This window comes from Thunnus albacares, chromosome 22 (genome assembly GCF_914725855.1).
Source record: "Thunnus albacares chromosome 22, fThuAlb1.1, whole genome shotgun sequence".
NCBI classification, from domain to species: Eukaryota; Metazoa; Chordata; class Actinopteri; order Scombriformes; family Scombridae; genus Thunnus; species Thunnus albacares.
The window spans coordinates 14,334,579-14,345,736 of NC_058127.1; the positions used below are offsets into that span (position 1 = coordinate 14,334,579).

General features: G+C 43.1%; 2 protein-coding genes across 3 annotated transcripts; one reads left to right on the forward strand and one right to left on the reverse strand.

The window, feature by feature from the left end:
• Positions 1-281: 281 nt before the first annotated feature.
• Positions 282-4,573, forward strand: LOC122973430. Of its 2 annotated transcripts, XM_044340921.1 has the most exons (19): positions 282-417; positions 505-560; positions 654-743; positions 872-999; positions 1,146-1,286; positions 1,357-1,431; positions 1,534-1,704; positions 1,796-1,892; positions 1,964-2,178; positions 2,332-2,482; positions 2,553-2,761; positions 2,871-2,988; positions 3,071-3,276; positions 3,369-3,486; positions 3,564-3,736; positions 3,857-3,954; positions 4,039-4,157; positions 4,243-4,398; positions 4,474-4,573. In XM_044340921.1, exons 1-19 carry the CDS (start codon positions 395-397, stop codon positions 4,518-4,520), a joined length of 2,391 nt encoding a protein of 796 aa, XP_044196856.1. In that variant the 5' UTR covers positions 282-394; the 3' UTR covers positions 4,521-4,573. The 2 variants fall into 2 exon arrangements, with proteins under 2 accessions (XP_044196856.1, XP_044196857.1); XM_044340922.1 differs by lacking the exon at positions 505-560 and having other exon boundaries at positions 290-417.
• Positions 4,574-6,684: 2,111 nt separating this feature from the next.
• On the reverse strand, positions 6,685-11,070 carry LOC122973431. The gene is made up of 19 exons (XM_044340923.1): positions 10,922-11,070; positions 10,775-10,830; positions 10,603-10,692; positions 10,255-10,382; positions 9,975-10,115; positions 9,831-9,902; positions 9,554-9,724; positions 9,366-9,462; positions 9,080-9,294; positions 8,776-8,926; positions 8,497-8,705; positions 8,270-8,387; positions 7,982-8,187; positions 7,772-7,889; positions 7,522-7,694; positions 7,304-7,401; positions 7,101-7,219; positions 6,860-7,015; positions 6,685-6,784 (listed from the first exon to the last, which is right to left on the reverse strand). The coding sequence occupies exons 1-19, from the start codon at positions 10,942-10,944 to the stop codon at positions 6,738-6,740; spliced, it is 2,388 nt and encodes a 795-aa protein (XP_044196858.1). The 5' UTR covers positions 10,945-11,070; the 3' UTR covers positions 6,685-6,737.
• Between the last annotated feature and the right edge of the window lie 88 nt (positions 11,071-11,158).

Consider the following 11,158-nt stretch of genomic DNA (forward strand, 5'->3'; position numbering starts at 1 on the left):
TTAATTCACTGGTGTCTCATTTTGAGGGTGCTGACATCTAACTAGCTCACTAACATGCTCCTTTAGACACCAACATGGAAGCAATCCATTGTTAATATTTGCTAATACCAGTGCTTTTCCTGCTGTCACAAGTCAAAATGTCTGAGGTGAAAAGGTCAACTGATTGAAAGATGGCTTGATAGCTAATGAGCTACATGTGTGTGTAACACCTGAGGGCCTCTGATTGGTCAGTGAAGAACTGGACTTATAAAAGCTGTTGTAGCAGACATCAAAATGTGGTGCCAGTTTGGCCAGGATATACCAAGCAAGTGGATCACCTCAGCTTGTGTTGGGTAGCAGGTGTAGTTTGCTAGCAGTCAGGCTAGCTTTAGACACTGCCAACACATCAGTGGCTATGGCTTTTGGGGTTTACCTTGGGTAAGATGCTTTGAGGGTAATTTACAAGTCATTAGGATTGGTGCAGTTATCTTGCTTGTGATTTTTATATATACTTTTGTCTTGCAGTGTGACCTTACTCCTGTCAGTGTTGGCAACTGCAAAATGTGCTGTTATTTCTAATGGTGAGACTTAAAATGTCTGCTCAGAAGCTTACAATGACTAATCATTATGATCCATTTTGACCTCTTTTGTTTTGTTTGTTTGGTTAATTTTAGGAGTTCATCATATGGAGTGTCGTGATCGTTACTTCATGATAGCTGTTGATCTTTCCTTCACTGGGGATGAGCCTGACTTTGAGGCTGTTGGTAAGTCCTGCACAGCTGAAATCAAGCATCTAATCAATAAAGTCACCACAATGTGGTCTGAAAGTGAAGCTCTTTTAATAATGGGTGTAGGGACACATTGGGCTTCATAAATATGATTTCTCTTCTAGATGAGACAGGTGTGTACCCCATCACTGAGCAGTATGCAGCAGAGTGTGGCTACAGTATCAATGTTTGCCATCGAAAGAGTTACGTGGTGCTCCGAGCCTCTTACTTCAGCTGTCACACTGACAACAAAGTATGTAAAAATGGTGTATATAAAACATGAATGGAACAAGAAAATATATCTTCACAAACTAAATGACTGTGGGGATGAACAAACACTACAGTTATCTGGGGTTGCAATTCTGACTTGTCTGATACATCAATTCTTCTGTCTTCCAGGATGATGAAGTGTTCACATTCAACTTCAACCTGCTTGCAACCCATGAAGGACAGAAGGCCACTTATTCTTTTAACAAGACCTGTTCTCCATCTCTCCCTTGGTCTCCCAGAGAGGTTACCTGTGAGGTCAACTACATGGAGGTAAACTTGGGTCCATCTTGTATAATGAAATAGATCGATTTCAGATGTTTAAGTTCTGGCGTCTCTGCAGGTGTCTGTGAGGAGTGAAGTCACCTGTCCATCTGAGAAAGAAAAAGAAAATGACTGGAATGCTGCTCTTAAACCTGTATGTTTGAACTTGAGTACTGCTGATTTTTCTGACCTATAATCTTATGTATAGCTGGAATCCAATCAAGTGCAACTGCTTACAATCATTACTACCTTCTAGGCTTATGCCTCTGCCACCTCAGATTGGCAAGTGATGTTGCAGAAAGCAGGGGAGCAGCTGATGCCCATGAACCTCTCTGAAGCTCGAAATCAGGGCTATGTGTTCGACCTGACAGATGGAAGGCTTGTATTTCGTACGCCGTATGGACAACCTGACTCATTCAGCACTACGGTAAACCACTGATGCAGAACTTGAAGGACAAATGCCTTCAATGTAAAAGCATTTAGTCAAAAGCAGGCTTTGATTTTGAGTCTCTCTCCAGGTGAATGGTGTGCCAGTAGAGGTGGTCCATGCAACTCTGTTCTCCAGACAAAGCTGGGTTGTCCTCATGGTCGACCTGGTGGCTGCTTGCTCAATGCGTCAGTATTACAATCTAACTTGCTGCAGTTTACTATGAACAGGTTAAGATGTAGTAATATTCTCTTAACAGACGAAGGATCATATGATGATGGATACATGATGTGGGAGACTCCCGAGGTCCTGCACCCGCTGGTGTCTGATCTACATGACACGCAGGTTAACATCGGAGTTGTTGGTGAACTTGTCGAGGAGCCGGTTGCAGAGGAGAGAGGCTACGTTGTGGAGAAGCACAACAGCACAGTCCAGATCAGCATCCCCTATAACGCTGAAGGAGGATACAGGAAGGTGAGAAGGCTCTGTTGCCGGTAAAGACTGCGGTCTTGGGAAAACTCAAAATGCATCAGGAATACATTTACAGGAGATGTATAAACTATGTACTTTTTGATCTGGAAGCACACAGTACTTGGGCTTAAAAAACCTGATGTTAATCTTTTTCAGAGCTTTGTGGCTGGCGACCTCTACGAGTACTACATCTTTATTCTCTACTTGGAGCAAATCTCAGCGAATGAGGATCATGTAGACACCAGACTCCGCTCTCACAGGATACTGACCACTCCCCTGCTGCCACGCCCTGTTTTTACTGAAAACAGTAGGTCTAGTTACAACCCACTTTGCCAAGTTAATGTAACCATAATCTCAACTGATTTTTCTTATTTCAGAAACAGTGGTGGAGGAACACATGTTCACCGTCTACCTCGGAGATGTCCCTGAAGATGTTGAGTTGGTTGCTGTTCAGCTGAATGGACATGAATGTACACTGCCACTTACAAATACAAGCACCTACACCATCTCAAAAGTGGTTCAACCCAACAACACCCATGGCTACACACTGAAGGTGCCTTTTGACGATCCTGTCGTCATACAGCAGGTAAAGGTCTTTTGAATTATTTGAGTTGTGTTCTCAGAGGTCATTCTGGTTTATACATGGTAACTTCATCCTGCTTTGCTCAGTAGGATCTCTATTTTCTGTCTTCTAGTTCTCCAAAGAAGATGCAGCTATGCAGCATCAGTTGAACATCAACTACACATTGACCGTTCAGCCTGAGAATGAGCCTTTTTACCACCTCACATCAGTCATGGCATTAACAGACGTCTGTAAGTCACTAACCTGAAATCAAGATTTGGTCAATCCTGTTTGTGCATGGAGCAGAGTTACTCATTGCTCTGTATTTGACAGCTCCTCCAACCTTCGACGCTGTCTGTTCTGAGACTGGGATCAGCTTCAGACTGGACCACCGGCCTTTTGACTACCTGTGGGACATCAGCATCGGCTCAGACCCTCTCACATCAGAGCTGGCAGCGCAGCACGGCTACATCATGAGCAATGATAGCCAGAGTCTGCTGCTCAAAGTGCCGCTCTTCACTCAAGGCTATGAGTACAAGGTAAGATGAGGAAATGAGTTACTGGAAGTGTCAACTCTGTAAGATACTAATAGATAAGATTGAGATCAATAACTGATTGGTGTCTTTTGTAGGACTTCACTCTGAAGGGATTTTCTGGCACTTTTGAGATCCTTGTGCGGGATCATGAAACATCAGAGGTCCAGATTTCTGCTGTCAAGACTTGTCCATTCACAACTAATGAACTCATTGGTAAGAACTGTCTTTACTATAAGGGTGGATCAAGTCTTTGGTATAGCTGACTCATGTAAAATGCTTTCTTTCTCTAGTGTGTTCAACTGACGGGAGGATGACTGTGGTGGCTGACTTGTCTCTGGCCGTCCCAAGTGGAGGGATCCCTGCTAGAGCCAACCTCGTAGACAAATACTGTGGACCCAAAGAGGCCGACAGCACCAGGGCGCTCTTCTCTTTTCCACTCAACAGCTGTGGATCCATAGTCAAGGTAATGCCACTCTTAACTAATGAATCGTTTCACCAGTATAAACACTGAATTCCACTTAAAATACATTTACACCTGGCAACGTGGACGTGGTCGCACCTGGAATGTGTTTTTTCTCTCCAGCTTGGAAGGGAGTATGTGACCTACGAGAACGAGATTTTCTTCAGCAAGAAGTTCCGTGCTGTGAAAAATCCATCAGATCCCAGCGCTGGCACTGACAGGTGTGTATCTTCAACCAGCCCTTGTGGTTATTTATCCCTCCTGAACTAGACATATGGCAAATATTATTTCCTCTTCTGTTGCAGGGTGACTATACAGTGTACGTATCCTCTAGCTGGGCTCTATCGCCTCTTCTCAGTGTACAGGTTTGAGTCTGACACAGCCGGTGTTGGCCGCATTTTGCATTCTGCGCGCCCTGCTGAAGGTAGGTGGTTTAATGGTCCAAATACATGAACCCATGTAACTCAACAAGTCTCACGCTGACAATCTGTCTGGTCATTATGATCTAGGTCCACAGAGTCCCACTGTTGAGCCCACTACAGTGCTTCAAACACCAGTGTCCACTACCAGACGCACCAGAAGACCTGTCTCTATACGACCTGGGTATTACGCTCCTGCTCAGTACATCAAAGTATCCAGCTTTCTAAAGAATCTCTCAAAGAAAGGTCAGTACTTAATCAGTTAAGACTTTGTCAAAATTGACAGAAAGATGTCAAAACTTTTTTTTATTCTCTTCACAGGAGCTAAAGGATCATCACAAGTCAAAGTAAATACTGCCTCATATTGAAGGAATGTGACACGGTTTTAAATGAATGTAATTAAAGTTGTCTTTAAAATGAACAGACTTGTCTTATATTTGAACCAACACTACATGAACAAACCCCCTTGAGTTCTAGGTTGAGTAGCTGATATCACTCACAGAAAGCATGGTTTTTTTTTTTTTTTTTTTTTTTTTTTTTAATTGACTTGCAGTAACACTTTCCTCTAAGGGGACAAGTGGATCCAAACCATGCCAGCAAAATGCCCAATGCATAACAGTCACTAGATTCCCCTCCCTGTAGGGTCAAGCATTCAGACCTGTACTGTTCTCTTGGTGACCACCACACATGCACTTGCCCACTTGTCGAAAATATGAAGGATGACTCATCTGACCATATCACTTATTTCCACATCTCTATAGGCCAGTGCCTACAGTTTTTGCACTACTCTGCAACAAATCTCATGTGCAATTATCTTTAATGAGGGGTTTATGCACTGCAACCCTACTATAATATCCCTCTCTATGTAACTGTCAATAGACTGTTCGTGACACTAGCCAGTTGAGCAGTCTTTGTAACTGAAGCTCCTGTCATCCGTGCCCTAACAATGAACCCTTTAAGATCTTTTCCTCTTGCCATCTTGATACAAAATCCAAATCAACTGGGCCTGCTCAGCATTTTTATACATGCCACAGGGCATGATAGGATGTTAAGTGCTTAATTGTACCATGCAGTGCACCTGTGTGGAAGCATCTGCATTTGTTATGTTTCTCCACTCATCTCAGGTTTTTCCTTTAGTTTGTCACCCATCTGTATCTGACACTGTCAAGATAAATCTTATCAAATATTGAGAAATGTTTTCCATTCTTAAAGTTAGAAATCATTCAAAATGATATTGTATTATGTCTATGTAGCCTAAATTAAACTTTTCTTCTAGATAACTTGATTTAATTGCTTTGTATTTCTCCTCTCAGCTCCTCAATGTGTGTTTTTTTTACCGTCATCTGACTGAAATACTGTTTGGTTGGTCCCACACTTCAACAGATTAAAGGAGCTCAATTGGGCCATGTACAGTCTGGTCCAGCTGATCAACAGTGTCCCAGTGAGCTCTGATAAAACCTCTACACTCTTGTGGTCTTAACAGGTACTTGGGCACTGTGAGAGTAACCAGAAGTACATCACACAAGTAGCCACTTGACTACTTGCAAATATTATTGGGAGAGACCCTGAGAGGACTTTAAAGTCTACTTACCAGTCACAAAGAGCCATCACAGAATTTGAAATTAGCTCCCTGCGCCTGCTTCCATTTGAGGTATAAATGCAGTCTTTGTTTACAATTACAGCATCAGTGAAAGGTGAACTTAAAGCCTTGTCTATGAGCCAGACAGTATATGGATGGATCCAATTCAGCTAAATTAAATACTCCAGATCTGAGAATGGAGCCAGAGAAACAGAGCTATTGTGCCCAGTAAGGGTTTAAGACAATTTTTTTTGTATGTCCTTATCACAAACCCAAACTTTTTAGACTACATTGTAACAGACTAATTTTTAAAACACCACTCAAGGATATCTACATTGTGGGTTGCCTGGAAACATATCCACCTCAGTACATTTGTAGTATTGCTGCAGTACCTGAGCCTTACATTATAACTTGTCACCTGCTGTAGAGGAGGTCTACTTTTCACAGCCTTAGTAACCCTATGGTTACAGTATAACATGGCAGTTCCACTCATTATGGTGGTTTTATGACTTGGGTGGGACTGTGCACACCTTAACTTCTGCACTCATTAAGACATCCAGGGCTCAGTAACTTAACTTGTCAGATTTTTCCACTTGGGAACTCTGGTCACTGCTTTATGGCCATTGACAGTCATGTGTCCAATGATTCCTGTAAAGACCTCAACCAGGAGCATCATCTTAACAGATGCCAAATGGTACATTTTAGTCACCAGGGAGAAATCTTAGCCCTTAAGCTAAGTTTAACCTGGTAGCTCAAAGATTATGCACCATCTTTACAAGGTGTAGTAACAGTTGGTAGTTAATGCAGGCTCTCATGTGTTGCAAGTGTAAACCTGAACTGAAGTTACTCGGTATAATCCAAAGTTAATATTCAGTTCTTAATTCCTCCATTGTGTTGTAAGAGATACTCAACTTTGTCACATTGTTTGTTCAAGTGTAAGAAAGACAAGTCTGTTCATTTTAAAGACAACTTTAATTACATTCATTTAAAACCGTGTCACATTCCTTCAATATGAGGCAGTATTTACTTTGACTTGTGATGATCCTTTAGCTCCTGTGAAGAGAATAAAAAAAAGTTTTGACATCTTTCTGTCAATTTTGACAAAGTCTTAACTGATTAAGTACTGACCTTTCTTTGAGAGATTCTTTAGAAAGCTGGATACTTTGATGTACTGAGCAGGAGCGTAATACCCAGGTCGTATAGAGACAGGTCTTCTGGTGCGTCTGGTAGTGGACACTGGTGTTTGAAGCACTGTAGTGGGCTCAACAGTGGGACTCTGTGGACCTAGATCATAATGACCAGACAGATTGTCAGCGTGAGACTTGTTGAGTTACATGGGTTCATGTATTTGGACCATTAAACCACCTACCTTCAGCAGGGCGCGCAGAATGCAAAATGCGGCCAACACCGGCTGTGTCAGACTCAAACCTGTACACTGAGAAGAGGCGATAGAGCCCAGCTAGAGGATACGTACACTGTATAGTCACCCTGCAACAGAAGAGGAAATAATATTTGCCATATGTCTAGTTCAGGAGGGATAAATAACCACAAGGGCTGGTTGAAGATACACACCTGTCAGTGCCAGCGCTGGGATCTGATGGATTTTTCACAGCACGGAACTTCTTGCTGAAGAAAATCTCGTTCTCGTAGGTCACATACTCCCTTCCAAGCTGGAGAGAAAAAACACATTCCAGGTGCGACCACGTCCACGTTGCCAGGTGTAAATGTATTTTAAGTGGAATTCAGTGTTTATACTGGTGAAACGATTCATTAGTTAAGAGTGGCATTACCTTGACTATGGATCCACAGCTGTTGAGTGGAAAAGAGAAGAGCGCCCTGGTGCTGTCGGCCTCTTTGGGTCCACAGTATTTGTCTACGAGGTTGGCTCTAGCAGGGATCCCTCCACTTGGGACGGCCAGAGACAAGTCAGCCACCACAGTCATCCTCCCGTCAGTTGAACACACTAGAGAAAGAAAGCATTTTACATGAGTCAGCTATACCAAAGACTTGATCCACCCTTATAGTAAAGACAGTTCTTACCAATGAGTTCATTAGTTGTGAATGGACAAGTCTTGACAGCAGAAATCTGGACCTCTGATGTTTCATGATCCCGCACAAGGATCTCAAAAGTGCCAGAAAATCCCTTCAGAGTGAAGTCCTACAAAAGACACCAATCAGTTATTGATCTCAATCTTATCTATTAGTATCTTACAGAGTTGACACTTCCAGTAACTCATTTCCTCATCTTACCTTGTACTCATAGCCTTGAGTGAAGAGCGGCACTTTGAGCAGCAGACTCTGGCTATCATTGCTCATGATGTAGCCGTGCTGCGCTGCCAGCTCTGATGTGAGAGGGTCTGAGCCGATGCTGATGTCCCACAGGTAGTCAAAAGGCCGGTGGTCCAGTCTGAAGCTGATCCCAGTCTCAGAACAGACAGCGTCGAAGGTTGGAGGAGCTGTCAAATACAGAGCAATGAGTAACTCTGCTCCATGCACAAACAGGATTGACCAAATCTTGATTTCAGGTTAGTGACTTACAGACGTCTGTTAATGCCATGACTGATGTGAGGTGGTAAAAAGGCTCATTCTCAGGCTGAACGGTCAATGTGTAGTTGATGTTCAACTGATGCTGCATAGCTGCATCTTCTTTGGAGAACTAGAAGACAGAAAATAGAGATCCTACTGAGCAAAGCAGGATGAAGTTACCATGTATAAACCAGAATGACCTCTGAGAACACAACTCAAATAATTCAAAAGACCTTTACCTGCTGTATGACGACAGGATCGTCAAAAGGCACCTTCAGTGTGTAGCCATGGGTGTTGTTGGGTTGAACCACTTTTGAGATGGTGTAGGTGCTTGTATTTGTAAGTGGCAGTGTACATTCATGTCCATTCAGCTGAACAGCAACCAACTCAACATCTTCAGGGACATCTCCGAGGTAGACGGTGAACATGTGTTCCTCCACCACTGTTTCTGAAATAAGAAAAATCAGTTGAGATTATGGTTACATTAACTTGGCAAAGTGGGTTGTAACTAGACCTACTGTTTTCAGTAAAAACAGGGCGTGGCAGCAGGGGAGTGGTCAGTATCCTGTGAGAGCGGAGTCTGGTGTCTACATGATCCTCATTCGCTGAGATTTGCTCCAAGTAGAGAATAAAGATGTAGTACTCGTAGAGGTCGCCAGCCACAAAGCTCTGAAAAAGATTAACATCAGGTTTTTTAAGCCCAAGTACTGTGTGCTTCCAGATCAAAAAGTACATAGTTTATACATCTCCTGTAAATGTATTCCTGATGCATTTTGAGTTTTCCCAAGACCGCAGTCTTTACCGGCAACAGAGCCTTCTCACCTTCCTGTATCCTCCTTCAGCGTTATAGGGGATGCTGATCTGGACTGTGCTGTTGTGCTTCTCCACAACGTAGCCTCTCTCCTCTGCAACCGGCTCCTCGACAAGTTCACCAACAACTCCGATGTTAACCTGCGTGTCATGTAGATCAGACACCAGCGGGTGCAGGACCTCGGGAGTCTCCCACATCATGTATCCATCATCATATGATCCTTCGTCTGTTAAGAGAATATTACTACATCTTAACCTGTTCATAGTAAACTGCAGCAAGTTAGATTGTAATACTGACGCATTGAGCAAGCAGCCACCAGGTCGACCATGAGGACAACCCAGCTTTGTCTGGAGAACAGAGTTGCATGGACCACCTCTACTGGCACACCATTCACCTGGAGAGAGACTCAAAATCAAAGCCTGCTTTTTACTAAATGCTTTTACATTGAAGGCATTTGTCCTTCAAGTTCTGCATCAGTGGCTTACCGTAGTGCTGAATGAGTCAGGTTGTCCATACGGCGTACGAAATACAAGCCTTCCATCTGTCAGGTCAAATGCATAGTGCTTTTCATGAGCTTCAGTTAGGTTCATGGGCATCAGCTCCTGCTCTTCTTTCTGGAACATCACCTGCCAATCTGAAGTGGCTGAAGCATAGGCCTGGAAAGAGTACACAGGATATTGACATTTAAAACAGCAATTGTATATGTTTAAAGTGAATATACATCACATTTTCCAGTTCTCTAGAGGGCAAGATTGACCACACAGTTTGGACAGCAGCATCCCAGTCATCTTTCTTTGTCCCGGTTGGACAGGCAACGTCACTCCTCACAGACACCTGCAAAGAAATCAGAGTTAGCGAGCATCTGAAACCAGTCTCAATAAAATGTTAAGATGTAACCCTGCATACCTCCATGTAGTTGACCTCACAGGTAACCTCTCTGGTAGACCAGGGGAGAGATGGAGAACAGGTCTTGTTCAAAGAATAAGTGGCCTTCTGTCCTTCATGAGTTGCAAGCAGGTTGAAGTTGAATGTGAACACTTCATCATCCTGGAAGACAGAAGAATTGATGTTGTATCAGACAAGTGAGAATTGCAACCACAGAGGGCTGTAGTGTTTTGTTTCTCACCAGTCATTTAGTTTGTGTAGATATATTCAAAGACTCTTATATGCCACTTCCCTTACATACCTCGTTGTCAGTGTGACAGCTGAAGTAAGAGGCTCGGAGCTCCACTTGCCCCTTTAGATAGCAAACACTGACACTGTAGCCACACTCTGCTGCATACTGCTCAGTGATGGGGTACAAGCCTGTCTCATCTAGAAGATATGTCACAGTAGAGTCTCAACATGTTTCAACATTTATCCCAAACATTGTTTTTGCATCCCTTATTTGGCGAAATGCTTTGTGTTTCTTTCAGGTCTGCTGGATGTAGCTGAAGCAGAAATATAGCAAGTAAGTGTGCACTTTCAACTACACTAATTCCTAGTTGTCAGTGTAGTGACAGATTGGTGATTGATGAAGCTGTGCAGGACTTACCAACAGCCTCAAAGTGAGGTTCATCCCCAGTGAACGAGAGATCAACAGCTATCATGAAGTAACGCTCACGACACTCCATATGAAGAACTCCTAAAATGATGAACAAGTTCAGGTTTGCCTGGGTTATAATTATTGCATGTGTGTGTGTTTAAGCAGACATTTTGATTCTTACCATCAGGAAAATTATCACATTTTGCAGTAGCCCACACTGACACAAGTAAGGTCACACTGCAAGACAAAAGTATATATATATAAAAATCACAAGCAAGATAGCTGCACCAACACTAATCACTTGTAAATTACCCTCAAAACATCTTACCCAAGGTAAACCCCAAAAGCCATAGCCACTGATGTGTTGGCAGTGTCTAAAGCTAGCCTGACTGCTAGCAAACTACACCTGCTACCCAACACAAGCTGAGGTGAACCACTTGCGTGGTATATCCTGGCCAAACTGGCACCACATTATGATGTCTGCTACAACAGCTTTTATAAGTTCAGTTCTTCACTGACCAATCAGAGGCCCTCAGGTGTTACACACGTGTGTGGCTCATTAGCA

Bases quoted from the DNA above. Each gene is read 5' to 3' on its own strand.
- LOC122973430 (XM_044340921.1), top strand. From the start codon at position 395: ATGGCTTTTGGGGTTTACCTTGG. The intron at 1,287-1,356 runs GTAAACTTGGGT...GCGTCTCTGCAG, and splicing joins GTGAGGTCAACTACATGGAG to GTGTCTGTGAGGAGTGAAGT. The intron at 1,893-1,963 runs GTCAGTATTACA...TTCTCTTAACAG, and splicing joins GGTGGCTGCTTGCTCAATGC to ACGAAGGATCATATGATGAT.
- LOC122973431 (XM_044340923.1), bottom strand. From the start codon at position 10,944: ATGGCTTTTGGGGTTTACCTTGG. The intron at 10,831-10,921 runs GTAAGATGTTTT...TTTGTCTTGCAG, and splicing joins GCTTTTGGGGTTTACCTTGG to TGTGACCTTACTTGTGTCAG. The intron at 9,463-9,553 runs GTAAGCCACTGA...GTCTCTCTCCAG, and splicing joins CTGACTCATTCAGCACTACG to GTGAATGGTGTGCCAGTAGA.